The sequence below is a fragment of the Phyllobates terribilis genome, unplaced genomic scaffold, assembly GCF_046119375.1.
Source record: "Phyllobates terribilis strain yellow unplaced genomic scaffold, ASM4611937v1 Scaffold_4__5_contigs__length_816908805, whole genome shotgun sequence".
Classification (NCBI taxonomy): Eukaryota; Metazoa; Chordata; class Amphibia; order Anura; family Dendrobatidae; genus Phyllobates; species Phyllobates terribilis.
In genome coordinates this window covers 631,876,092-631,903,212 of record NW_027362764.1, presented here as the reverse complement: position 1 = coordinate 631,903,212, position 27,121 = coordinate 631,876,092, and the positions used below count along the sequence as shown (strand labels likewise).

At 41.3% G+C, this 27,121-nt stretch overlaps 1 protein-coding gene across 3 annotated transcripts in view; it reads right to left on the bottom strand.

Annotated features, from left to right (window-relative positions):
- Window positions 1–27,121, bottom strand: part of NKAIN3 (sodium/potassium transporting ATPase interacting 3) — a 1,182,278-nt gene that overhangs the window by 628,716 nt on the left and 526,441 nt on the right. For all 3 annotated transcript variants that reach the window (XM_073679352.1, XM_073679350.1, XM_073679353.1), the window contains 2 exons: window positions 20,926–21,063; window positions 17,473–17,553 (listed from right to left, as the gene is read on the bottom strand). In XM_073679352.1, coding sequence (XP_073535453.1) covers window positions 17,473–17,553; window positions 20,926–21,063 — 219 coding nt within the window. The remainder of the gene's footprint in view (window positions 1–17,472; window positions 17,554–20,925; window positions 21,064–27,121) is intronic.

Below are 27,121 nucleotides of genomic sequence, written 5' to 3'. Positions count from 1 at the left end.
GGTAGTGCAGCAAGAAGGCACTTATGAGTCTTGCGCATCTTGGAGCCCCAAAATTATTTTCCGGGCTAGATGCAGCTAAAAATTATTATTAATTTTAAATTTGGTGGAGCTTAGTATAGATGGCCTAATAGAATCATTACTGCACACTGCTACAAAGCCCAAATTATTTTCCAGCCAAGATACAGATAAACATAATTAGTAATTTTAAATCTGGTGGAGCTTAGTATAGATGGCCTAATAGAATCATTACAGCACACTGCTACAAAGCCCAAATAATTTTCCAGCCAAGATACAGATAAACATGATTAGTAATTTTAAATCTGGTGGAGCTTAGTATAGATGGCCTAATAGAATCATTACTGCACACTGCTACAAAGCCCAAATAATTTTCCAGCCAAGATACAGATAAACATGATTAGTAATTTGAAAGCTTAAAACGGTTGGTGAGGTGATTTTAACCAATCATCAAGCTTTTACTCTCCCCAGGATGACACAGGGGTAGAAAAGTCGTTTCGGATCCATGATTTGTTCATCTTTATGAACGTGAGTCTGTCTACATTATCAGTGGTGAGCCGCATGCGCTTATCTGTCAGCACACCACCAGCAGCGCTGAACACACGTTCAGACAGAACGCTGGCTGCGGGGCATGACAAGATCTCCAAGGCGTAAGTGGCGAGCTCCGACCGTTTATCCAGATTGGAAGCCCAAAAAGAGCAAGGGTCCAGTGACACAGTCATGGCTTCAATGTTTACTTGGAGATACTCCTGTACCATCGTCTCTAGGCGTTGACTATGTGTCAGACTTCTTGTCTCCTGTGGCCTTGCAAAGGATGAGATAAAAAAGTGGTGAAATGATTCCGTTACCAGCAGATACTGTGTTTCTGTTACGGTTTGAGTGCTGAACACTCGACGGTCCCACGGTTGGCAAGTTGGAACTGTGAGATTCACTACGTGCACCACTGGTGTTTTGTGGAAAAGCACATGTAAGATTCTGCAACAGTCTCTGCTGATACTCCTGCATGCGTGCATCCCTTTCTATGGCAGGAATTATTTCTGCAAATTTACTTTTGTACCGGGGATCTAACAGTGTGGCAACCCAGTAGTCAGGATTATTTCTAATTCTCCCAATTCGAGGGTCATGTTGCAGGTAGTGCAGCAAGAAGGCACTCATGTGTCTTGCGCATCCAGGAGCACCAAGTCCCTGTTGTGTTGGTGGCGAGGTAACAATCATGCTTCCTTCCTCTGTCCTCTCCCCCCAACCTCGCACAACAGAAATGTGATCAAGGTCTCCCTCATCTGATGAGCCTTCCATCAGTTCATCCTCCACTTCTTCCTGGGCTCCTGCACCTTCCTCACTAGTTTGGCTGCTACCATGCGCCCTGGTAAAACCATCTCCCCCACCCTCACATGCCTGCCTCCTTGGTGCTGCCGACCGTCTGGACCTTGCAGATGTTAGCCTTTCCGCATACAACTCCTCCTCCTCTACTTCCTCCACATCCTCTTGTGCCACCACCTGACTCCGAATTCTGTTTAACATGTGCTCCAGCATGTAAATCACTGGAATAGTCATGCTGATAATGGCATCGTCAGCACTAAACATCTTCGTCGCCATTTCAAAACTGTGCAGAAGGGTGCATAGGTCCCTGATCTGAGACCACTCCTCCAGCGTGATTTGCCCCACCTCTGGATCCCGTTGGCCCAGGCTATACGTCAGAACGTATAGCACCAGGGCTTGTCGGTGCTGCCACAGTCGCTGCAACATGTGCAGAGTTGAATTCCACCGGGTAGGCACATCGCATTTTAGCCGGTGAAGTGGCAGGCCCAACGACTTCTGTAGAGATGTAAGTCGCTGAGCTGCGGGATGCGAACGGCGGAAGTGAGCACACAGCGACCGTGCCCTCTGCAGATGGCCATCTAGTCCAGGATAGTGGGCTAAAAATTGCTGGACAACCAGGTTCAACATGTGAGCCATACAAGGCACGTGTGTCACATTGCCCCGACGAAGGGCCGCACCCAGGTTTGCAGCATTGTCGCACACGGCCTTCCCTGGTTTCAGGTCCAGTGGAGTCAACCATTCATGAAATTGGTACTCCAGAGCTGACCACAACTCCTCAGCTGTGTGACTCACATTTCCCAGACATTTCAAAGTAAAAACCGCCTGATGACGTTGAGCCCTACTGCCAGCATAGTAAGGAGGTGTTCAGGATCCCTTCTGCGCAGTTAGAAAGCTTGTGGCATGACCAGACAGGCTTTGGGTAAAGGTGGAGGAACAAGAGGAGGTTGAGGAGGCAGAAGCAGTGGAGGAACATTGACATAAAGAGGATTGATGCACAACTCGTGGGGACGGCAAGACTTGGACAGCAGCCCATTGTCCTGCTGTCACCATAGTTACCCAGTGCCCAGTCAGCGACATGTAATGCCCCTGTCCATGCCTACTCATCCAAGTGTCTGTGGTGAAATGCACCCTGTCACACACAGAGTTTCTCAAAGAAGCGGTGATGTTGTGTGCGACATGCTGGTGGAGCGCAGGCACACCTTTCTTTGAGAAGTAGTGCCGACTGGGCATCTGGTACTGGGGCACTGCGACGGACATAAGGTCTCGAAAATCCTCTGTGTCCACCAGGCGGAAAGTCAGCATTTCTGTAGCCAAGAGCTTGCAGATGGTGAAATTCAACCTCTTAGCTTTCTCATGGCTAGGAGGAAAAGGTCTTTTACTTGTCCACATCTGAAGGACCGAGGGCTGGCAGTTGTGCTTAGACGGGGTTGATAAGGGTGTCCCCGGCAAACTGCCGGTCTGTGAGGAAGATGCAGGCGGACATGTTAGGTTGATCAAAGGTGGTGCTATCGATGTCGGACAGCGCTCAACACCAGCTGGTGTTACCACCTCCAAAGAAAATGATGACCTGCCAATCACGCTGGCTGTTGCGGGTAAAGAGGTGGCAGGTCTGCGCCCCAAAACAGGTGTGACTGCTGTCCCCCCAGTCACAGAGGATGAAGAGGCCGCAGATGCACAAGATATGGCAGACGGTGGTTGGCCCGGCCGGCTAGGCCACATTGTAGCACAGTGAGCTTCCCACTGCAACTTATGCTTCATGTCCGTGTGCCGGTTCATGCATGAAGTACTCAAACTATGTATTTTTTGGCCTCTACTTAGCTTTTGTTGACAAATGTTACAGATAACACGAGTTGGGTCATCTTTATCGATCTGAAAAAATGCCCAGGCTATGCAAGGCTTAGCACCCATGCGACCTGAAGAGCCACCACGACTTGTGGTCAGAGGCAGAGTTGTGTTTGAGGATGCAGTTGTTGACGTGCTTCCAGTACTACGTCTCTGTCCAGGAAGGCGCAACCTGACCTCGTCGTCACTAGCATCCTCCTCCACCTCCTCTGCTGACCTCATCTCTTGGCTGACTGTGGGTTGACAGTAAGTGGGATCTCCAACCTCATCATCATCACCCTGTGTGTTATCACACCCGTCGTCCTCAGAGTCAACCTGTTCCTGCCCTGACACAAAACTAAAGTTGTCGCTCCAATCAGGTATTTGAGTCTCATCATCGTCTTCCTCATTGTCTCCACCAACAGGAGTTACAGTTTTTGAATGAGGGTCTACATTATGGTCAGAACCTTCTGCGTCTGGTCCTGGATCCGACTCATAAAGATTCTGGGCATCAGTGCAGATCATTTCCTCGTCTGGATTCACAGAAGCGCTGGAGCCGACCTCTGATTCCCAGGCTATAGTATGAGTAAACAGCTCTGCAGACTCAACCATCTGTTCTACCTCATACTCAGACGGGCAGCTGGAGATTTGGGAGCTGTGAGGAAGCAAGTGCGATTGGGGTGACACCTCTGAGGACTGGAGTATTTGTGATGTTGAAGTTGATGTGGAGGAGAGCCCACTTAAAGGAGCACTTGATATCCGTTGAAGCACCTGCTGTTTTTGTGCCTCATCTGGAATTTGTAGCGATTGGCGTGGCCGTAAGAAAGGGATCTTATCACATTGTCCGCTAACAGTAGTTTTGCTGGAAGATGGTCTTTCTTCTGCAGATGTTACTGTTGCTTTAACACCTTCTCCACGGACACACCCTTTTTTCCCCTTCCCAACACGCCTATTCCTCTTTCCACCAGCAGCAGGCCTTTTTCCACTCATTTTGGTGGTTAACTAATTCACAACTCTGGAGTTGTTTGCACAAAAAAAACAATGGATGGGAACCGAGCAGAGCTGAGTGGCCAATCTGTGGTATTAGGCCAAAACTATTGTCTGGGTTAGATGCATAAAAAAATTATATTCAGTTTGCAACCTGATGGAGGTCAGTATAGATGGACTAATAGAACAAGTCCCACACACAGCTAGAAGGCCAAATATTTTTTCAGAGCTAGATGCAGAAAAAAATTATATTCAATTTGCAACCTTATGGAGGTCAGTATAGATGGACTAATAGAACAAGTCCCACACACTGCTAGAAGGCCAAATATTTTTTCAGAGCTAGATGCAGAAAAAAATTGTATTCAATTTGCAACCTGATGGAGGTCAGTATAGATGGACTAATAGAACAAGTCCCACACACAGCTAGAAGCCCAAATATTTTTTCAGAGGTAGATGCAGAAAAAAATTATATTCAGTTTGCAACCTGATGGAGGTCAGTATAGATGGACTAATAGAACAAGTCCAACACACTGCTAGAAGGCCAAATATTTTTTCAGAGCTAGATGCAGAAAAATATTATATTGTATTTGCAACCTGATGGAGGTCAGTATAGATGGACTAATAGAACAAGTCCCACACACTGCTAGAAGGCCAAATATTTTTTCAGAGCTAGATGCAGAAAAATATTATATTCAATTTGCAACCTGATGGAGGTCAGTATAGATGGACTAATAGAACAAGTCCCACACACTGCTAGAAGCCCCAAAATTTTTTCAGAGGTAGATGCAGAAAAAAGTTATATTCAGTTTGCAACCTGATGGAGGTCAGTATAGATGGACTAATAGAACAAGTCCCACACACTGCTAGAAGGCCAAATATTTTTTCAGAGCTAGATGCAGAAAAATATTATATTCAATTTGCAACCTGATGGAGGTCAGTATAGATGGACTAATAGAACAAGTCCCACACACTGCTAGAAGGCCAAATATTTTTTCAGAGCTATATGCAGAAAAAAATTATATTCAATTTGCAACCTGATGGAGGTCAGTATAGATGGACTAATAGAACAAGTCCCACACACAGCTAGAAGCCCAAATATTTTTTCAGAGGTAGATGCAGAAAAAAATTATATTCAGTTTGCAACCTGATGGAGGTCAGTATAGATGGACTAATAGAACAAGTCCCACACACTGCTAGAAGGCCAAATATTTTTTCAGAGCTAGATGCAGAAAAATATTATATTCAATTTGCAACCTGATGGAGGTCAGTATAGATGGACTAATAGAACAAGTCCCACACACTGCTAGAAGGCCAAATATTTTTTCAGAGCTATATGCAGAAAAAAATTATATTCAATTTGCAACCTGATGGAGGTCAGTATAGATGGACTAATAGAACAAGTCCCACACACAGCTAGAAGCCCAAATATTTTTTCAGAGGTAGATGCAGAAAAAAATTATATTCAGTTTGCAACCTGATGGAGGTCAGTATAGATGGACTAATAGAACAAGTCCCACACACTGCTAGAAGGCCAAATATTTTTTCAGAGCTAGATGCAGAAAAAAATTATATTCAATTTGCAACCTGATGGATGTCAGTATAGATGGACTAATAGAACAAGTCCCACACACAGCTAGAAGCCCAAATATTGTTTCAGAGGTAGATGCAGAAAAAAATTATATTCAGTTTGCAACCTGATGGAGGTCAGTATAGATGGACAAATAGAACAAGTCCCACACACTGCTAGAAGGCCAAATATTTTTTCAGAGCTAGATGCAGAAAAATATTATATTCAATTTGCAACCTGATGGAGGTCAGTATAGATGGACTAATAGAACAAGTCCCACACACAGCTAGAAGCCCAAATATTTTTTCAGAGGTAGATGCAGAAAAAAATTATATTCAGTTTGCAACCTGATGGAGGTCAGTATAGATGGACTAATAGAACAAGTCCCACACACTGCTAGAAGGCCAAATATTTTTTCAGAGCTAGATGCAGAAAAATATTATATTCAATTTGCAACCTGATGGAGGTCAGTATAGATGGACTAATAGAACAAGTCCCACACACTGCTAGAAAGCCAAATATTTTTTCAGAGCTAGATGCAGAAAAATATTATATTCAATTTGCAACCTGATGGAGGTCAGTATAGATGGACTAATAGAACAAGTCCCACACACTGCTAGAAGCCCAAAAATTTTTTCAGAGGTAGATGCAGAAAAAAATTATATTCAGTTTGCAACCTGATGGAGGTCAGTATAGATGGACTAATAGAACAAGTCCCACACACTGCTAGAAGGCCAAATATTTTTTCAGAGCTAGATGCAGAAAAATATTATATTCAATTTGCAACCTGATGGAGGTCAGTATAGATGGACTAATAGAACAAGTCCCACACACTGCTAGAAGCCCAAATATTTTTTCAGAGGTAGATGCAGAAAAAAGTTATATTCAGTTTGCAACCTGATGGAGGTCAGTATAGATGGACTAATAGAACAAGTCCCACACACTGCTAGAAGGCCAAATATTTTTTCAGAGCTAGATGCAGAAAAATATTATATTCAATTTGCAACCTGATGGAGGTCAGTATAGATGGACTAATAGAACAAGTCCCACACACTGCTAGATGGCCAAATATTTTTTCAGAGCTAGATGCAGAAAAAAATTATATTCAATTTGCAACCTGATGGAGGTCAGTATAGATGGACTAATAGAACATGTCCCACAAACAGCTAGAAGCCCAAATATTTTTTCAGAGGTAGATGCAGAAAAAAATTCTATTCAGTTTGCAACCTGATGGAGGTCAGTATAGATGGACAAATAGAACAAGTCCCACACACTGCTAGAAGGCCAAATATTTTTTCAGAGCTAGATGCAGAAAAATATTATATTCAATTTGCAACCTGATGGAGGTCAGTATAGATGGACTAATAGAACAAGTCCCACACACAGCTAGAAGCCCAAATATTTTTTCAGAGGTAGATGCAGAAAAAAATTATATTCAGTTTGCAACCTGATGGAGGTCAGTATAGCTGGACTAATAGAACAAGTCCCACACACTGCTAGAAGGCCAAATATTTTTTCAGAGCTAGATGCAGAAAAATATTATATTCAATTTGCAACCTGATGGAGGTCAGTATAGATGGACTAATAGAACAAGTCCCACACACAGCTAGAAGCCCAAATATTTTTTCAGAGGTAGATGCAGAAAAAAATTCTATTCAGTTTGCAACCTGATGGAGGTCAGTATAGATGGACTAATAGAACAAGTCCCACACACTGCTAGAAGGCCAAATATTTTTTCAGAGCTAGATGCAGAAAAATATTATATTCAATTTGCAACCTGATGGAGGTCAGTATAGATGGACTAATAGAACAAGTCCCACACACTGCTAGAAGGCCAAATATTTTTTCAGAGCTAGATGCAGAACAAAATTATATTCAATTTGCAACCTGATGGAGGTCAGTATAGATGGACTAATAGAACAAGTCCCACTCACTGCTAGAAGCCCAAATATTTTTTCAGAGGTAGATGCAGAAAAAAATTATATTCAGTTTGCAACCTGATGGAGGTCAGTATAGATGGACTAATAGAACAAGTCCCACACACTGCTAGAAGGCCAAATATTTTTTCAGAGCTAGATGCAGAAAAATATTATATTCAATTTGCAACCTGATGGAGGTCAGTATAGATGGACTAATAGAATGATGCTATGCCCAAAAGGTTTTACTTCACTAGGTGCAGTAAAAAAATTGGTATTCTATACACAGGTGGTATAGCTTGCAACACAGATAGGCTACTCCACTGACTAACACACTCTGCAATAGGCCAAAAAGGATTAGCTTTGCTAGATTTAGCCAAATGCTGTGAAAAAAACTTGCACAGCACTGGCACAGACCTGCCTGGCAAAAACTGATAGGAACTGATGTAACTTAGTCCTGAAAAGGACTTCAATTGCAATTAGTCTTTACTCCCACAACCTATCTATTTAAGAGCACATACCTGCCTGATAAAAATCGTAGGAAATGCTGTAACCTAGTCCTTAAAAGGACTGCAATCACAACTATTCCCTACTCCCAAGCTATCTGTAGATTTGTGCGAAAATTGGCTTGAAATTAACAAGGTATAGCGCACACAGCAACAGCGGTGCCGTCTAACACGCAGCTGCAGCAGTGAGAAAATGGTGGCGACGGGGAAAATGGCTTGGTCTTATAGGGCAAGGACATGTGACATACACTGCCAATGACACATGCCCTTGCTTGTGTGAAAAAAAGCACTTCACTCCGTGTGTGCGCTTCTGATAGGCTGACAGATTGCACCTCCCCACTGTACATGCGGGAAAGAGAAAAAAAAAATGGAGATCTTCATTATTCCTGCAGAGATCCATCCCCTGCCCCTCCCCCCGCCCCGCTGTACACTCAAACTGCGTATTAACATTAATTTTCATCATTACTGAGAAAAAATCCAGTTATGATTTTGGTGCACGAACAGTTATCGAACATAACCTCGAACAGCCGAATTTTTTTCAAATCGTTCGTGTTCGCCGAACGGCTCGAACACCGCCCAAAACAGCTCGAATTTGAGATTGGCGAACAGTTCGAGTCGAACAACGCTCATCTCTATTTATGACTTTAGTGAATATCATGTAATTTTTCTTGCACTTAAACCCCATAAATAATATCTGATTTCCAAAAATATGCTTATTATGCATGGCCCCCAAATTAAATGATAAAGTGAAATTAAACATTTTACAACATGTTGTCATTTTTCTTCCAAGAATAGACAAGAGTGACCACCCCGCTCTAGGGATTGGTGGTGGAACCAGTGGTTATACTCTTTCTAGTAGATGCCATAAAACACCTTTGTTGGATTGACCATATTTAAAAACTAGACAACAATATTACTGAGCCTTGAACAAGAAAATTTAACTAGATAGGCAACATCTGCCTATTCAGACCTTAAATATGTGCTTAACAGGTGGTCCATAGGTACTTTTATGTTTAAAGTATTGTGTTGACTCATTTTAACATGTTTTATTGCTGAATTGCATGGTTAATCAACATATTAGATGTAGGGAATTCTAGATTGAATATTAATTACTTTGGAAATGTTATATTCCTACATCATTCAGATAAATTCTTCACTGTGTTATTCTGGCTCAGACAAACTCTTTACATCTACGAAGGCCATTGATCACCTGGGTGTCAGAGAAGGGAGAAGGTTTCTAAGCAGCGAGACGATCTAATATTTCATTGAAACTAAGACTTAAAAAAGGTAGACTTCAAAATTGCCTGGGGAAGTCATGGGTGGGCCATAGCTACATAGTTACTATCACTAGAAAAATTCACATGTCCATCAAGTTAAACCAAGGGATGGGAAATAATAAAGAGAATGAGGTATATGTACAAGCATAATGCATGGTTTAGTCTGCCCTAAAAGAGCTAATTTTTCCTTTCTTATACTGAGTATCAATCTGGATTAACTGATCGACTGGATCAACATTCAGAACAAAAAGGTATTTGCTATTTTGTTCTAAAAAAGTGTCTGAGCCCTTTTTGAAACAATTGACGGTTCCAACTATAACCACCTCCTGATGTAGGCTGTTCTTCAGATTAATAATTCTCAAGATAAAGAAGCCTTATCTTCTCTGGAGATTGGAAATGTGGCGCCCCTGAGGGTTCAGTCGCCACAGAGGTACTGCACCTCAACCAGAGGTGTGGTGTCTCCCTTCTCTCAGGTAAGGAGGGAGTGCTGCACGGAACCCCAAACACCAGCATCCAACACTACACTGCTCCAGGCCGGCTGGAAGGGCAAGATGCAATGTGTTTTCTGCTGAGCCCTGTCCCTGGCTGGAGTGGGGGGAATCCAAAGGTAGGGGGAACCAGTAGTGGGTGTGGGAGGAGGAAGTAGTTAGAGGGAGAACTTTGGTAGGAGTATATATAGGGAAGCCTTCTTAGAAAGACAAGTCAGTCAGAGAAGGAGAAGTGAAAGGAGCAGAGGCTCAGCAGGAGCTCTGATCAGGAGGCAGGCCTAGTGAGAGGCCCAGGAGAGATGAGTAGAGTCTAGTGAGTGGGAGCAGTTCAGAAGAACAGCTCGGGACAGTTCAGAAGAACAGTCCAGGAGTAGAGTCTCATTAGGAGATCTGCTCCACAGTTAGGGCCAAGTCTGGAGGCCCCAGAGGGGAGCAGGGAGTAGGCTCCGTTTTGAGAAGGGATCCCAGGGGGTACGGCGAGTGCAGGAAGGCACCCGTACGCCCAGCATCTGCCAGAAGACAGAGGGATCGTGGCTCCGACGGACAGGAGGGACTTCAGAGTACCCAAACAGGACTGAGAGTGGGCAGCGCAGAGCAGGAGGGAGAAAGACCAGTGTGAAGTCGGTCAAAATAGGAACACGAGAAAGTGGGGTTCTGCCAGGTATTCTCAAGTTGCCTGAGGAAGGATTGAACCCCTGCGAGGTGAACGCAGTGCGACGCGGGAGACCTTCACCTGTACAGTGCACCTGTTGACTGCCTTAAGAACTGTGAGTAAAGACACGGATGACTGCACTGCACCGCCTCTGTCCAAATATTTCTTCATCGGCGCTATCGTTCCCCCTGCACTACAATGCCCAGCGAACCCACTCTCTACTTCTACACTGCCCTGAGGCCTGCTCCACCTGTGGGGAGCCGTCCCATCATAAGCGGCCCTAACATCTGCCTCAGAGGACTGTTGCAGTGCTGGTGATCCTCACCAGGTACCACAGGTGGCGTCACGAACTTTCCCAAATCCCCATATATACAAATCCCCCTTTTGAGAGACCGCCCTGGGCCACGGACCGGGCCAGCCACTGTGATATCCCCCGGCAACCAGAGGCCCGGCTGCCGAGTACCTCACGGCCCTGGGGGCCCGTCAGAATCATGATAAAGAAGCCTTGACTTCTCTGGAGATTGCACCTATTTGTTCTCTAAATGGAAGTAATGCCCTTTTGTCTTTTGAGGGGGAGTTACACGAAACAGCTTTTGACTATATTTTTTAAATGAACCATTTATGTAAACGAGCAAGTCAATCATGCCTTCAATCACGCCATGACATTTCTGCAGCGTTTCTGCAAGGTTCTGCACCTCTTGGCAGCAAAAGCGTTATTGAAATTCCACACGTTTTTGATGATTTTTTGCGTTTTCATGCGGTTTTTGAAGTGTTTTCACCTGAGGATTTGCCATGCGTTTTTTCCAATACATTGTATAGGAAAAAAGCAGGCAAAAACGCACAAAGAATGGACAAGCTGCTTCTTTTTCCGTACATGAAATTCTGTAAGGAATCTCATAGGAAATGCTGGGATAAGGTTTGTAATGCGTTTTGGGGGCTAAATCTGGGCGGATTTGGAGCATAAAAAACGCGCCGTGTGCACATAGCCTTAGACGTCTCTTCTCCAGAGTAAATACAATTCTTTTTAATCTTTCATATTAATTAAGATCCTCCATGCCCCTTATCAGTTTTGTAGCTCTTCCTTGTGTCTTTTCTATCTCCAGGGCACACTTTCAATGAATTGGTGCCCAGAACTGAAATTGCATATTCCAGTTGATCGCACTGGTCTTGATGATGGGACATGCTGGAGTCAGATGCTCCTGATCCATGAAGAGGCGTATGTCCCATAACCCTGCTGGAGTAAGATTTGTGGCATGCAATTACTGGTATTTATGGGCACAGTCAAGTTTTTGTGGCTGGAAGTTTTATAACTGTTCCGAGTAATGTCATGTAATTATTTTAGTTTGGAAATAATTATTACAATCAGATATAATAAAAATAAAAAAGTTAGGCTTATATTTTTATTGCTGAGTCACCATTTCAATCTGTAAGTCTAAAAAATACATTGGATTGAGACTCAGGTGTCTTCCCTATGAGTAAAAGACAGTATTATATTATATACCCTTCTGACACTTGGCATCACAAAATATGCCAGTTATGTAAGGAAACGGGACTAATCCTTTCTGTAAATTGCTGCCTGCGGTATTGAAAAACACAGTAGATTGCTGACAAGGGACACAGCAAGGATAACCTGACTTTTACAACTTAACCATCTCTTAAATAATTCATGTATATTATTCAGACTTCATGCATTTTGACAGCCATTGATTTCACAGAGACCCTGTCTGCAGTTTTATGCACATAAAACACACCATTTCTGATAAGAATGAACAATCTGTAGGTTGGAACGAAATTCAATCAACCTGGAAAAGACACAAGTGACGACGGAAAAATCAGTACAACTAATTCATTACACATGTCCTCCTGGGTCATGTAGAGGTAAATGCATCGGAGCAATTGTAGTTAGTGCTTCAAAGAGATTCTAACCTTCCTACAAGTAAATTGCCACATACTGCAGAGTGCACTCATCTTCTAACTGTGTTATAAGAACATAAAAAAAATAGAAAAAACAATAAAAGCAATAAAATTCCTACACAATGAAAGGTAGAAAGTAAAAACAGCTTGTGCCTTAAATAACACGCAATATTAGATATTGGTATAAAAGAAATCCTAAACCCAGCTTTATCCTGTCTACCAGGTAAAAAGTCCCAAATCTGCATAGACTGGTCATGACTACACCTTGGTTTCTGTTCATTGCGGAAACCACATCCACTGTGCCAGATGTCATATGTCATATATATCAATGGTACCTAAAAGAGCAAAAAAAGATCTAATCCCTCTCATGAGTAGTAAAGTAATAAAAAAGAGTTTTTTTCAGTAAGTGGCACTTTATAGTGGTGGACTCACCTGCAATCTTATATGATAACTGCAGCTCGCTCTATCTTCTACCATTATGACGTTCATTGTCCAGAAGCATAGAGCTCTATCATCAATTAACGAGATTTCTTCACAATATTATTTTCCTAAAGATCTTGTGAATATGTCCAGTAGTTATTATATGGTGCTCATGTAAATTAGCTTCAAGTGACCTTTGACACTTTTATGGCCATTTTCAGTTTAACTGTCACGGGTGTGTCAGATGTGACAGACAGTCGTTCTGGACAAAGCTGTAGAAGGTCATTGCGCTTGGCTCTGCAGGCACCTTCTTGATCTTTTCATCTCTGTAGTGTAGTGATATCCTTCTCCTTCTAGGACCTAGCAGTGACCTCCACCTTCTACTGCTAATTGACACACCCTTGCTGGATGTTTAAATATCTTCAGTCTCTCTCTCTCTCTCTCTCTCTCTCGAGAGAGAGAGAGAGAGAGAGAGAGAGAGAGAGAGAGAGTCACCGGTGATAGCTCTATTTTCCTCTGTCCAGGCTTGAAGTACTAGTAGTCGGCTAGTGTCTTCTTGGAGTTCCCTTGGAGGATAGTTGGCATGATCTCTCTGGTGTCTTGTCAAGTTAAGTGTTTTCCCTTGTCTGTTTACCTGTTTGTCTTTAGTTGAAGTGGGGGCTGACTAATGCTCACCCTATCCCCTCCCTACTTAGGGCCTATCGCTAGGGGCAGTCAAGGATTATGTTTCCTTCTTGGTGATAGGTGCGGAACCTAGTTAGGGACATTAGGGGAGTCAAGGTGTTGTCAGATGTGCCTAGGGGTCTCCACTGCCCCTTTCCCTAGTGTTTTGGCTTCCGCCTCCTCATCCTGTTGTTGTGCACTTAGTGTTTCCCTCACCTTGCGTGACATTAACTAGTCACCTTAAACAACTAGCCTCTGTTTTATGCCTGATGAAGGTCCTAGTTCAGATCTGAAAAGTTTACCTCATTTTTTTAACAATTTTTAATGACTACTGGACAAATAAGCAAGACCTTAAGGAAAAATAATTTTGAGTAGAAACCTATAATTAAAGACCGCACTTGTATAAAAATCCCGTTATCCTCCCGTATAGTGCAATTGATACCACTTACTTATGACAGAGTACTTCTGGGATTCCATTGTGCTTTCTATCATTTTGATCGAAGAATATTGATGTAATGCTGAGCTCCTCTTGTTGTCAAATCTAAGGAAACCGCTTATACAGCCCTAAAAGCAGTGTAATCATGGTGTTACATACTGCACTTTAGTTATCAATCCACTTTCAGAAAGGTTTTGTCAGAAGTTTTGATCAGTGGGGGTGCGGGTGCTGAGACCCCCACAGACTGTTATAATGAAGGGGCAGAAGAATTCAGCCTACTATTAGCTTTAGACAAGCTCATGGATTTTCTATTGAGCCCATCTTGAGCTTTGCAGGAGCACTAGGTTATGAATTTCTGACCCTATATTTTATTGATTGATGTTCTAACGCAGTATGAACCACCAAAGCAACTGCTTCATTAGTACACATATATAGATGCTCAACACATTTCATTATAATAAAGATCAGACCGACTCGACAGTAATCAATAACATAGCTAACTCAGAGACATCAAACAGGACTACTCGTATAAACCACAAAAAAGAAAGTAAGCAGGCTAGTAAACCTCGTCGTTAATGTTAGATGTTGAGGTTAGGTCTCCTGGATGACATGTGCCCTGTTTTGTGAAAGGGTTATGTCATCTGATCAGAACCTGATAATCTGATGTGATATTCTGTTACAATATTATCAGTGTTAAAGGGGTTGTTCAGCCCAGTGCAAATTTTCTGCAAGCACTACAGCTTGCAGAATCTTATAAGAAAACCACTGAGTACTATACACACTGTTAGGATTTGACTCTGCTTTACAGTTCGAACGTTCATCATGTGAACACTAGTAAGAGTTTTGCTTACTTGAACTCACGTGCTGACTAGTTTCTCATCTGCTTCTCTCAATAGAACATTGAGAGAAGTGAAGAAACAAATGAGGAGCTAGAAGGCAAGTGAGTGCTAGTATGTAAAATGCTTACTTGTGGTCACGTGATGATCGCTTACACCGGTAAGCAGAGACGAATTCTGACAGTGTGTATATTACACATTGTAAGGATTTGGCAAACTGCAATTTGCACTGGGATGGACAGCCCATTTACATTGCAGAATTGAAATGTGTGTTAACAGGTATGTCTGTTTTACAAAAATTTTGCCAAAAACCTGATTTCTTTTTTTAAATCAGCCTTACTTATCCCATGCGCTCCACCGCCACCTCTACACTGTTCTTTGCTGACATGGCTGCAACAGTGACTTCTATGTATGGCAAATGACTGCTGTAACCAATCACTGGGCTAAGTGGTCATTATGAGGAAGATGCTACAAGTCAGCTGAATCTAGTGATTAGCTGCAGGGGTTACATGCTGTAGATGTGAAGTCACTACTGCAGCCATGTTAACAAAAACTGTCAGGTAGCAGTGGAGAGGTGCACTGGAGCGGCAGTACATAAATAAAGCTTATTTTGTTATATTCAAGAAGATCAAGTCTTTGGGCAATTTTATTGTAAAACCAACAACCCCTTTCATTTTCGTGCTTTTTTCCCTTTCCTTATTTGAAGAGCCATAACTTTTTGATTCTTCATCGACTTAAGAGGGCTTGTTTAAATTTGCGTATTCTTCATTCTTTTTGTATTTTCCGAATGGGAAAAGAGTTTTCATTTAAACTTGTAGGTTTTTAAACCTTGTTTTTTTTTACATTTATTAAAATTATTTAAAAAGGACCTTAGGAAATTTGAGCCTGCATTCACGATATTGATACATTTAAATATGCTACAGTCTTCTATGAAGAGAATACAAAGATGGTGGCAAAGAGGCCTCCAATAAGTAACCCATGGGCACCTCATCGATACTCTGTGATTGAATCATACAGGGTGAGGTGATGGATATCATTACTAACACCCCCAAACTACATCAAACCACGTAAATGTTACTGTAAGGCTATGTGCCCACGATGCAGAAATGCTGCATATTTTTTACGCTTCTCCCTGGCAGAAAAAACGTATGCGTTTTTTACATGCGTTTTTCCCGCCAGGTAGAAGCGTTTGTCAAGCGTTCTTCACATGCACTTCTGCATGCGGGTTATCAAGAGCTTTTCCAAGCGATTTTAGCATCACTTGGAAAAGTGCTTGACAACTTGTTCACACTATATAAATCCATGCAACTGGCATGGATTTATAGTAATGTGACCAAGTTAGTTAAAAAAAAAGAATAAGAATGGTAAAAAATAAAAAAATAAAGTTTATACTCACCTTCCGTTGTCCTCCCGGTGTTATCTCCGCTGCGTCCGGTGTGTTGGGCGGCTCACGCTGTTGTGAAGGACCTGCGGTGACGTCATTGAGCCATGTGATGGGTCACATGACTCAGTGATGTCATTGCAGGTCCTTCACAACAGCGCGAGCATTGCAAGAGACCGGACGAAGCAGACAAAACATTGGGAGGACATCGGAAGGTAAGTATAAACTTTATTTTTTATTTTAAATCATTTTTTTACAGTTTCTATGGTACCCAGGTCTGGATGAGAATCTCCTCTCCTCCAGACTTGGGTACCATCCGCACATAGAAACGCATAATATCCATGTGTACAAATGTACTGACATGGATATTATGCGTTTCAATGCAAGTCAATGGCGACGATTATGCTGCGTGTCTGCAAAATTAATGGACATGCTGTGGATTTTTGAGCGCAGCACAAACGCTGTGGAAAAATCCGCAGCATGGGCATTGACATTGCGGCTTGTCATTGGGGACCATGGGGGGCGGATTACCAAGCATTTCCCAAGCGTTTATGCTGCGGAAATTCCGCAGCATAAATGCTTGCAAAATGCATAGTGGGCACACAGCCTTAGAGCTTGACAGTGTTATCTAGGTGGTTAAACAGCAGCAGTCAGTGTAGAGTCTGATTTCTGCTGTTAAAGTCAGGTGCTGGCTGTATAATACGGCAGTCCGGCTACACATCATACATATAGACCACATGCCGGACGGGGTTATGGTTAGCATACAACACCATAGCTCTCTTAAATTATATCTGGCATTTGCTTTTAGTTATGTTGGTAACCTTGAAGATGTCAAAGGAGTTGGATAGAAAAATGTCGAACTTTAAGTTGTTATTCAGCCTTAAAAAAATAATAAAAGAGCTTTTCCTCAGTTAATTAGGCAAATGTGGTCTTAGTGACTTGCAGTGTGGGGATAAGGAAAAAGGTCCAAGAATATTGACTATTAAATCCCTGGTTTGGGTAAACCGATGTCCATCTTGCCCATCCATTGACTTTTTCCCAATCAGGGCTAGGTGTTGAGGTTACTCATTATCTTTTCTGAGTGATATAGAATTTATTCTCTTACTTAAAGGATCATCCATGATGTTTCCCACTATATACTGTACAATAACAACACTTTTTCATTCCAGTGACACATGCGCTTTTTAAAATTGGTAAAATCCAATCCCTTCCATGATCACATGGATCAAAATGCATTGAATTATTTCTCACTTTAATAGTAGCTTCTGCTTACCTTAGAGAGTCCTCCTACTTCCAAATAGAAACAGATGACAAATACATTCCACGCCACCCAAAATGCTGTCCAGACTGTGTACTGAAGAGAAAAAATATATATATTCATCATGATCTTAAAAAAGTTACTAGCAAGAAGAGACTCTTTCCCTTAATTGAAGTCATTAGAGGTTTAGCGGAGGCTGTTTATCAATTGAAAATGTGAATGTGAACATCCTACAGTAAGAGCAAAGAGTGATTCAGAAATAAAAATGACATCAGTGACACTGTCACAAATAATTTGGGGATTCGTGGCAGCTCTGGTTATGCTGTAATTTAAATGTATTTTTTTCCCTTTGGTCCAGCAAGGGTTAATCTTAGTCTCTTGTAAGCAGCCTTTTGAGGAAGGTCAGCTGATGTTGATGGTGCCACGCCCACCTCCCTTTAAATAGCCACATGATCCATCAGCTGACTGTCGGTTTTAGTTCTATGCCAACCTCTATGAAGGAGCCAGTCTCTGGAGAAGCTATGGTGTTCGTTGCAGTTGCAGCGGTGAAGTTTCCTGTTGGAAAGCTGAGTGTATTTTATGTTGTTATCTTCCCATTGTTTGTCTTACCTTCCCTGTGTTGTCCTATTGTAGTGGTGAGACTAGTGTCTTGGATAAGTCCAGAGCCAGCGAGGGCTTAGGCACGTGATCGCGCATGGGGGGATGACCCGTCTAGTGATGATAGGGGAGCTTAGGGACAGACACAGGTTGGTGTCAGGAGGTGTTCTTTTCCTCGTTCCCTACTGCTAGGGCTCCCCTTACTCCTCTATTATCCCATTGTATCCGTGTATTGTGCCGTCCGCCAGACATCCCCTTGTCGTTCCATGACAGACAATAAGTACAGCCATTTTATAATTATATCTAGTGGCCACAAAATTGGAATTTCATCTTTTGGTGGGTTTTCCACCTTTGTGATGGATAATTATCTGCAGACACTAGAATGGTTATTGGTTGAAGGGTATATGTCCGTACCAAAAAATATAGGTTTACATGTAGTCTAGAAAGACATTTCTCACTACTCAGTTATGATAAGTCTAACTAAGCTTCTTACCATTAAAAAGAACAAATTCTTCGAGAAAATCACAGTTTAGGATAAAGATGAGCAAATCTGTCAAAATTATATTTATTATGCTCTGAGGTCTTTCCAGTCCCCAGAGGAAAATAATGGGTAAGAAAATAATAATTAATAAAATAAACATTATACTCACCTTGCACCTCACATGTCCTGGTGCCGCAGCTCACCGCCCGATTCTGTCCTTGCTTCATTTCTCCTTTTGGCTCCATTCTTCACTTCAGTCTTCATACCTCAATACCCCCAGAGCTGACTTGGCCTCAAGCAACATCATGACGTGGCGTGAGGCATGGTCATGCGGGAAGGAATTAGTGTGAAGACTGAAGCCATAGGGAAGGAGCATGGAACCAGGCTGTGAGCTGCAGCACCAGGACAATAGAGAGTCAATATATTTTTAACCCCTTCCAGCAGCCAGTTTGCTTGATTCAAGCAAATCAAATCTCAAAAATTTGAGTTCCTAGTGATTCCAATTTTCATAAATTTGAATCAAATTTTATTTGCCTCAAAGGAATTCATTAATCTCTATTTATGATAATATTTTTTTGTAAAGAGAAATTAAGATTTGATTAATCCTTTTAGTAAGCGATATCACTTAGATACCTTAAGTGGTTTATATAAATATAGAGCAAATTAAATTCAGATTGTTAAATATTTCTACTTAATTTACAAAGGATAATGCAATTTTGCAATTTTTCATTGCAGTTAAAACCAAAATCAACTGATATGAATAAGGTCATTATTCAATCAAGTTATTATCTAGCATTTTTGTTAAATCATATCAATTTGCAATTGCTAAAACTTGTACCATTTTTCCGTTTTTATAGAAATAATTTTTGGATTGATGTTGTTATGGCAATTTCAATGTGTCAAAATAGTTAGAAAAATACACGTTCGCACATTGTTTATACATTTTTTTTTTTTAAACACAAACTCTGATCCCACATTTTGAATTGAGTATATGCATATTCAGTATGTATATATACTAAATGATAATTGCATAGTTTTTGGTCATGGATACAGATATGGATATGGTTAGTCAATCTTTTATCTTTTTTTATATTTATATTATAAATACTCCATTTTTTAACTATTTTTGAACATTAAAACAAAACCTTTGCAGTGCATTATATTTGCACATACTGCTTTTTTTACACAAACGTTTTTCCATGTACTGTATCTACAAAAGCGATAGCAGCCCCAGTTACAAGTCAATACCCTGTATACTATGACAAATCAACCAAGAGGAAGGGTTCGAAAATTTGCTTCTGTCTTCTTTCTTGAGTGTCCAGTGTGGACTCACAACAGAACATATAATCTTAAAAGGGTTGTGTACTTTTTGGACAACCCCTGCTCATTCCCATAGGTTTCCCCCTTGTAAAATAACAACACTTATACTCACCTCAGGTGCTGGTGCTGTTCCAGCAGTGTTGCCACTAACTCTCGCAGGGATCTCGTGACATTATGTCACGCGATCCCTGCAGCCAATCAGTGATGGCTCCACTCTCCCCGCCTTGGAAAAATGAGAGAGCAGCAGCTCTAACTGCCTCTAGATGTATGTGATTTGTCCAAAGGAGGAGAGATTGGAGCCAGAGCTGATTAGCTGCAGGGATCAAATGACATAATGTTACAAGATCCCCAGGAAAACCAGTGCAGACACCGCTGGAACAGCATCAGCACCGGAGATGAGTATAAGTGTTATTATTTTACAAACAAAAAACATAGGGATCAAGAAGGGGTTGTCCGATTAGTAGACAACCTCTTTAGGCACAATTGTTTATAATGTCACATTTTACTAGCAAGAAAAAGTAGGGTGTTATTCAAGGCTATCATTAATTCACTTTTGTTAATAGATGGCACAAGGGCAATATCATACAATTAATACCGTAAGGCTCCTAAGGATTTTGCAGTATAAGCTTGCAGTATGATATCATATGGGAATATCGTACAACACCCATTGACTTCATTATAAAAACAGCATAGGATGCCTCTATACTGAACAGCATCATCTATATAGCTAATAAAACATAAATATGTATTGACATATACCACTAGGTTCGCTCTAGTTTATAAATTCTATGGACATGTTGAACATATATCCTGGGATCATTGTGTGCTAAATTTTTTCTGTAAACTCAGGGAGCATAGTACCATAGACAGGACTTCAGAAACTTCAACTTTATCTACAAGAAGACGATGATAACTGGCTCTCACTTTGTCAGAATTAAACATATTAATGGAGAAAAATAACCCTATAAAATAAGAAAAACAATACAATTATGTAAAACTACTACATTGTTTAAAAAAATTATTTTCTTTATTTTGGTATGTAGCATAGTAAAAAAAAGTTTGAAACTTACCACTACTATGTATCTCGGTCTGTACTGTATAGTGCCAAACAATCCCAATATAACAACTATTATATGAAGAAAATTTGCAAGGATTGGTGCCCACTGGTATCCAAGAAAGTCAAATATTTGCCTTTCCAATGCTGCCAACTGTAAGAAAAAAAGGGAATCGTGAAATTAAGAAAAGCTACCTGAAATATTTTTTATGGTTATTCATAGTCATGTGATATAGCTAGGAGTTAATTTCATATAGTTAATACATTAAACACAATAAAATAATATGTATTGGGCACCGCAAAGTGATGGCCGTTGACAGTACGAAAGTGTTAAATGGAGGTGAGTCACTTTAATGACGCATTGGTGAAATAAGTATCCAGGTTAAAGAAGTTTTCCAGCAAATGTATTCTTACCATCAGCTATTAATAAAGAATAAACCTGTAGACAAGATAATGATTGTACATGTACTGCATGGATGTACCAGGTCCATCTGATTTGAGAGCTATTTGTACAGCGTAGCTCTTTAATTTGACACATAAACGAGGTTAGACAATCCCTTTAATAGGATACTAAGAGAAATCTTTTGGTAAGACCACTCTATTCTCAAAGACTTAAGAAACTGTATATTCTTCTTGTGTATCGGTATTGAATCACTTTGAATTTAATTAGGCTCTTTACCATTGATAAAAAACGATTTATTCCCAAAGTGAATATGATCTGGGTTCATTACAGCAGTCATTAAATAGAAAATAATTTAATGGCATAAATATTCACCTCTGTCCCTATGACACACCTATGCTGTAAATCATGATAGGAACAGCCAATTAGTCTGAGAGGTCACATAGTTAATCAAATGGTGTTTTAAGCCATTGTGGTATAAATACAGCTTAGTAAGATGTAGAAAGTGATATTTAGTTTTCTACTCAAAATGACACCGTGAATTCCAAATAATATTCCAAATAATCCCAAAATATAACTGAAAAGTACCAGTCAGGAGATGGATTCAATTTTTAAAATCAGTTAAAGTGCACCTGACAGCAGGATTGCGCTCAGTAAACTACATACGCTGTCAGGTGGGTGACATTACACTGATAAAGGTTGATGAAATCCGTCCTGAGGTTGTTGTGTAATCTTTACTTTCAGTTTGAAGATAATGATATGCTCGTGCTTCGGGGTGGCCTGTACTGTAGGGGGCGCTCTATCTGTGTCACGGGTGTGTCAGATGTGACAGACAGTTGCCCTTAAGTTGGTTGCAGAAGATCTCTTCATTTGGCATTACAGACACCTTCTTAACAGTTTCACTCTAGGATCCAGTGGCTACCTCCCACCTGCTAATTGACACCCTGGCCTGGGTGTTTAAATAGCCTCACTTTGCAGCAGGGAGGGGCCGGTGATATTCACATGTTTACTTGTGAATGCTTGGAGCTCTCAGACTGCTATCTTCCCCTGTGGAGCTAGGAGGATGCTTGGAGTTATCTCTCTGAAGTCAGCTAAAGCTAAGCTACTTTCCCCTGTGTCTGTCTCCCTTGTTGTCTTTAGTTGTCAGTGGGGATTGACTAGTGCTCATCCCCCCTTCCCTATCCAGGGCCAAGAATTAGGGAAATACAGGGTTTAGGTTTGCGTGCTGCGATTGGTGAGGAACCAATATAGGGACATTAGTGGAGACAGGGTGATATCAGATCAGCCTAGGAGGTCTCCAGTCCCCCTTTTCCCTAGAGTCTGTGCTCCCTTTGCCCCTCCCTTTGTGTTGCACTTAGTCTTTCACACACAATGCTTGACACTAGGTTACCTAATCTAGGTAAAGAGCGTGTGGCACAAGCAGGCTCTCTGATTTATAGCCTACTTATGTAACTCTAAAGCTGTCTGAATTGCTGGATCCAACCAGCCTCAATTCCCCTGCACTTCTTTCATGCTACAGAGGAAAAACTGCATCTTCTAGTGGCCTGGGAGAGAGCACCATTCAGACAAGTGGTGCTGTAAAGATGGAGAAGTTGTACAAACACCCTCTCTGAAGATTTTTCTACTGTTATTATGTGGATCTGCTGTTTTACAGCATGTGACAGTCCAGTGGTTTTATGTGTACTGTCCACTGTAGCAGTTGTTAGGCTGTGACAGGGTTAACAGTTAGTGTCAGCCCTGGCGGTGCTGCTCATCATTAGCCACACCTGGACTTATCATGAGGGTATATATACGCAGACTGACACAGTTGATATTTAGGTCCCTTGAAGAAGCAAGGTATGCGAAATGCGCATCGGGGCAGTTTAACATACAGGACGAATTTACTATTTCATGGGTAAGCATGGCTTTGTTTTAGGGCATGTTCGGCTCCCATTGTTCTATTGATAGTCTACCACTATCATCTGGCTCACATGTATGCACTTGCCACTTTAGTTTAGGATGGGACAACATTGTTACCACGCTATTTATATCATGATATGGAACAAGTATTATAGAGAGTGCAGGACATTGTTCTGAACATTTCATCTTGGAGGAGATGTTATAGCTTTAACCAGTGATTATTCATTAATTATTATATCTCCTCACATGCTACCCAATTACTTATGTACTATTGATGGATACATGTTTTCGCTTGTAATTGTCATATAATTTTCTTGTGTATTCACCGCACAACTTCTGTGTGTATCACTTTTCTACTGAATGAAGGTTTTAATATTGATTTAATAAAAAATGATATTTTTAATGGAACAATTTTGATACTCCTTTTTTTACATTTGGGGATGTTTGGCTCCAGCTTTTTTGTATTGGTTAGGTCTATAGTGATGGGAGTCTCCCTTAGCGATTAATATTTACCCTTATGGCGCCAGTAAAATTGTCAAAGGTGGAGAAGTTGTCCAAACACCCTCTCTGAAGATTTTTCTACTGTTATTATGTGCATCTGATGTTTTATGTGACAGTCCGGTGATTTTATGTGTATTGTGTGCTGTAGCAGTTGTTAGACTGTGACAGGGTTAACAGTCAATGTCAGCCCTGGTGGGGAGGAGTTACATGGGCATATTGTACAGGAAGTTAGTCCCTGTTAGTCAGTTATGATGGAGTTATTGAAGTAGCAAGAAGTATTAGATAGCTACAGACCACAAGTAAAAGTGTGCTGTGATAAAGAATCGAAAGGGAAAGTGTAAACAGTGCAATTTTACCCATTTATCATCTTGAGACAACCCTTTTAATATAGGAGGATGTGTTTGGTCTTGTAAAATTTTTCAATTAATGACATATAAAATTGGAAGTCATACTGATCTCAAATAGCTAGAAATATAAAAACCACATTCATTTTCAAATAATAGCCAGAAAAAGGAGACAGGCGAAAATGAAACAGCATGTGTGCAAATGCACCACTCCTGAAGTCATATATTAATATGGAGAAAAAACAAAGGAGTTGAATTGGAAAAGTAAAAAATTTTTTATTCATATATTTAAAATGGATCAAATATTAACCCTTTCCGGTCCAAGGCGTACTAATACGTATCTGTGCCCTGGGCCTTATGGCCTGATACATATTAGTACACCCTGGCGATTTCGCCCGCACACAAGCGGTGCGGGCGAGATCGCCGCCAGGTGTCAGTTGATTGTAACAGCTGACACCCGGTGCTATGTGCAGGGAGCGGTCCCGCACCATTCCCGGCACATTAACCCCCGAAATGCTGCAATCTAAATCGATCGCAGCATTCCGGTGGCAAGAGGAGGTAAGCGCTATACTTACCTTCTCTGCCAGCGTCTCGCGGCGTCTGAGTCTGGTCCCGGATGTTGCCATGGTGACCTGACGTCATCATGACAACATCCGGGACACCAGGAGGCAGGAAGTTGCTTTGGTCATGCGCAGTGCACGACCAAAGTAACTTCTCCCTGTGCAGCGCTGACAGGCTGCATGGCATAGGGAGCTGCTGCCCTCTATGCCATGCAGCCGATCAGGCTGCAAAAATTGAAAGTCCCATAGTGGGACAATGTGAAAAAGTAATAAAAATGTCAGAAAGTGAAAAAAAAAAAATCGTAAAAATATTTAAAAAAAAATGAAAAAAAAATAATAAAAAAATAAATATATATTGTACCCATAAATAAATAATCTTATGAGAAAAAAAATAAACCAATAAAAGTACACACATTTGGTATCACCGCGTCAGGAACGACCTGACCTATAAAACTGTCCCACTAGTTAACCTCTTTAGTGAACACGGTAAAAAAAACAAAAAACATAAAACGATGTTTTATCATCATACCGCCAAACAAAAAATGGAATAAAACGCGATCAAAAAGACGAATGTAAATAAAAATGGTACCGCTGAAAATATCATCTTGTCCCGCAATAAACAAGCCACCATACAGCTCCATCGGCCGAAAAATAAAAAAGGTATAGCTCTCAGAATAAAGCAATGCAAAAACAATTCTTTTTTCTATAAAATAGTTTTCATTGTATAAAAGCCCCAAAATATAAAAAAAATATATAAATGTAGTACCGCTGTAAACGTACTGACCCGAAGAATAAAGCTACCTTATCAATTTTACCACACGCAGAACGGTATAAAAAAAAAAACAATTCCTGAATTGTGGGTTTTAGTTTATTCTGCCTTCTAAAAATCAGAATAGAAAGCGATCAAAAAATGTCACGTGCCCGAAAATGGTACCAATAAAAACGTCAACTTGTCCCGCAAAAAAAAAAATTATAGGTCTCAAAATATGGCGATGTAAAAACTCGTCTTTGCAAAAAAATGCATCTTTTAGTGTGTGACAGCTGTCAATCATAAAAACCCTATATGAATCTGACATCGCTGTAATTGCACCAACCTGAAGAATAAAGACGTCTAATCACTTATACCGCACAAGGAACGGCGTAAAAAATAAACTTTAGGGTTGTGCTAGGGTTAGAGTTGTGCTAGGGTTTGGGTTAGGGTTGTGCTAGGGTTAGGGTTGTGCTAGGGTTAGGGTTGGGGTTGGGCTAGGGTTAGGGTTGGGCTAGGGTTGTGCTAGGGTTAGGGTTGGGCTAGGGTTAGGGTTGTACTAGGCTTAGGGTTGTGCTAGGGATAGGCTAGGGTTAAGGTTAGGCTAGGGTTAGGCTAAGGTTAGGGTTAGGCTAGGGTTAGAGTTGGGCAAGGGTTGGGCTGGGGTTAGGCTTGGGCTAAGGTTAGGGTGGGGGTTGGGATTTTTTCAGAAGTAAAGAAAAAAAAAAGGACGACGATATGGCGACTAATGTTGAACGCAAGTGCTCGCTACTTTAGTTTGCATCGGGTGCTCGGGCATGTACCGAGTATAGCGGGTTCTCGAGTGACATGCTCGAGTCTCCGCCCCAAATGTTTTGCAGCTGTTATACAGCCAAAAAAACCTGCCTGCCATGCACGAACGATCCCCGCTTGTTTTTTTTTGGGTGTCTAATAACCGTGAAACATGCGGGGCAGGGACTCGAGCATGTCATTTGAGCACCCGCGATAATTGGTACATACCTGAGCAACCGATGCAAACTCAAATAGCGAGCACTTGCACTCAAGACTAATGACAACTTATTCAATATGATGACCTTATGTTATCAAATTCTGTGTTGTACCTCTGGGTTCAAAATGTTTACTATACCCCTTGATAAAATCCTTGAGGGGTGTAGTTTCCAAAATGGAGTCACTGGGGGGAGAGGTGGGGGTTTCCACTATTTAGGCACATCAGGGGCTCCACAAACGCAACATGGCATCCGCTAATTATTCAAGCAAATTTTACATTCAAAAAGTCAAATAGCGCTCCTTCCCTTCCGAACCCTGCCGTGCGCCCAAACAGTGGTTTTCCCCCACATATGGGGTATCGGATTACTCAGGAGAAATTGCACAACAAATTGCATGGTGCAATATCTCCTGTTACCCTTATGAAAATGCAAAATTGGGGGCTGAAAAACATTTTTGTTGAAAAATGTGAAAATTTTATTTTTACGGATCAATGTTATAAACTTCTGTGAAGCACCTGGGGGTTCAAGGTGCTCACCACACATCTAGATAAGTTCCCTAAGGGGTCTAGTTTCCAAAATGGGGTCATTTGTGGGGGGTTTCCACTGTTTAGGCACATCAGGGGCTCCCCAAACGCAACATGGTGTCCACTAATTATTCAAGCAAATTTTACATTCAAAAAGTCAAATGGCGCTCCTTCCTTTCCAAGTCCTGCCGTGCACCCAAACAGTGTTTTTTCCTCACATATGGGGTATCTGCATGCTCAGGGGAAATTG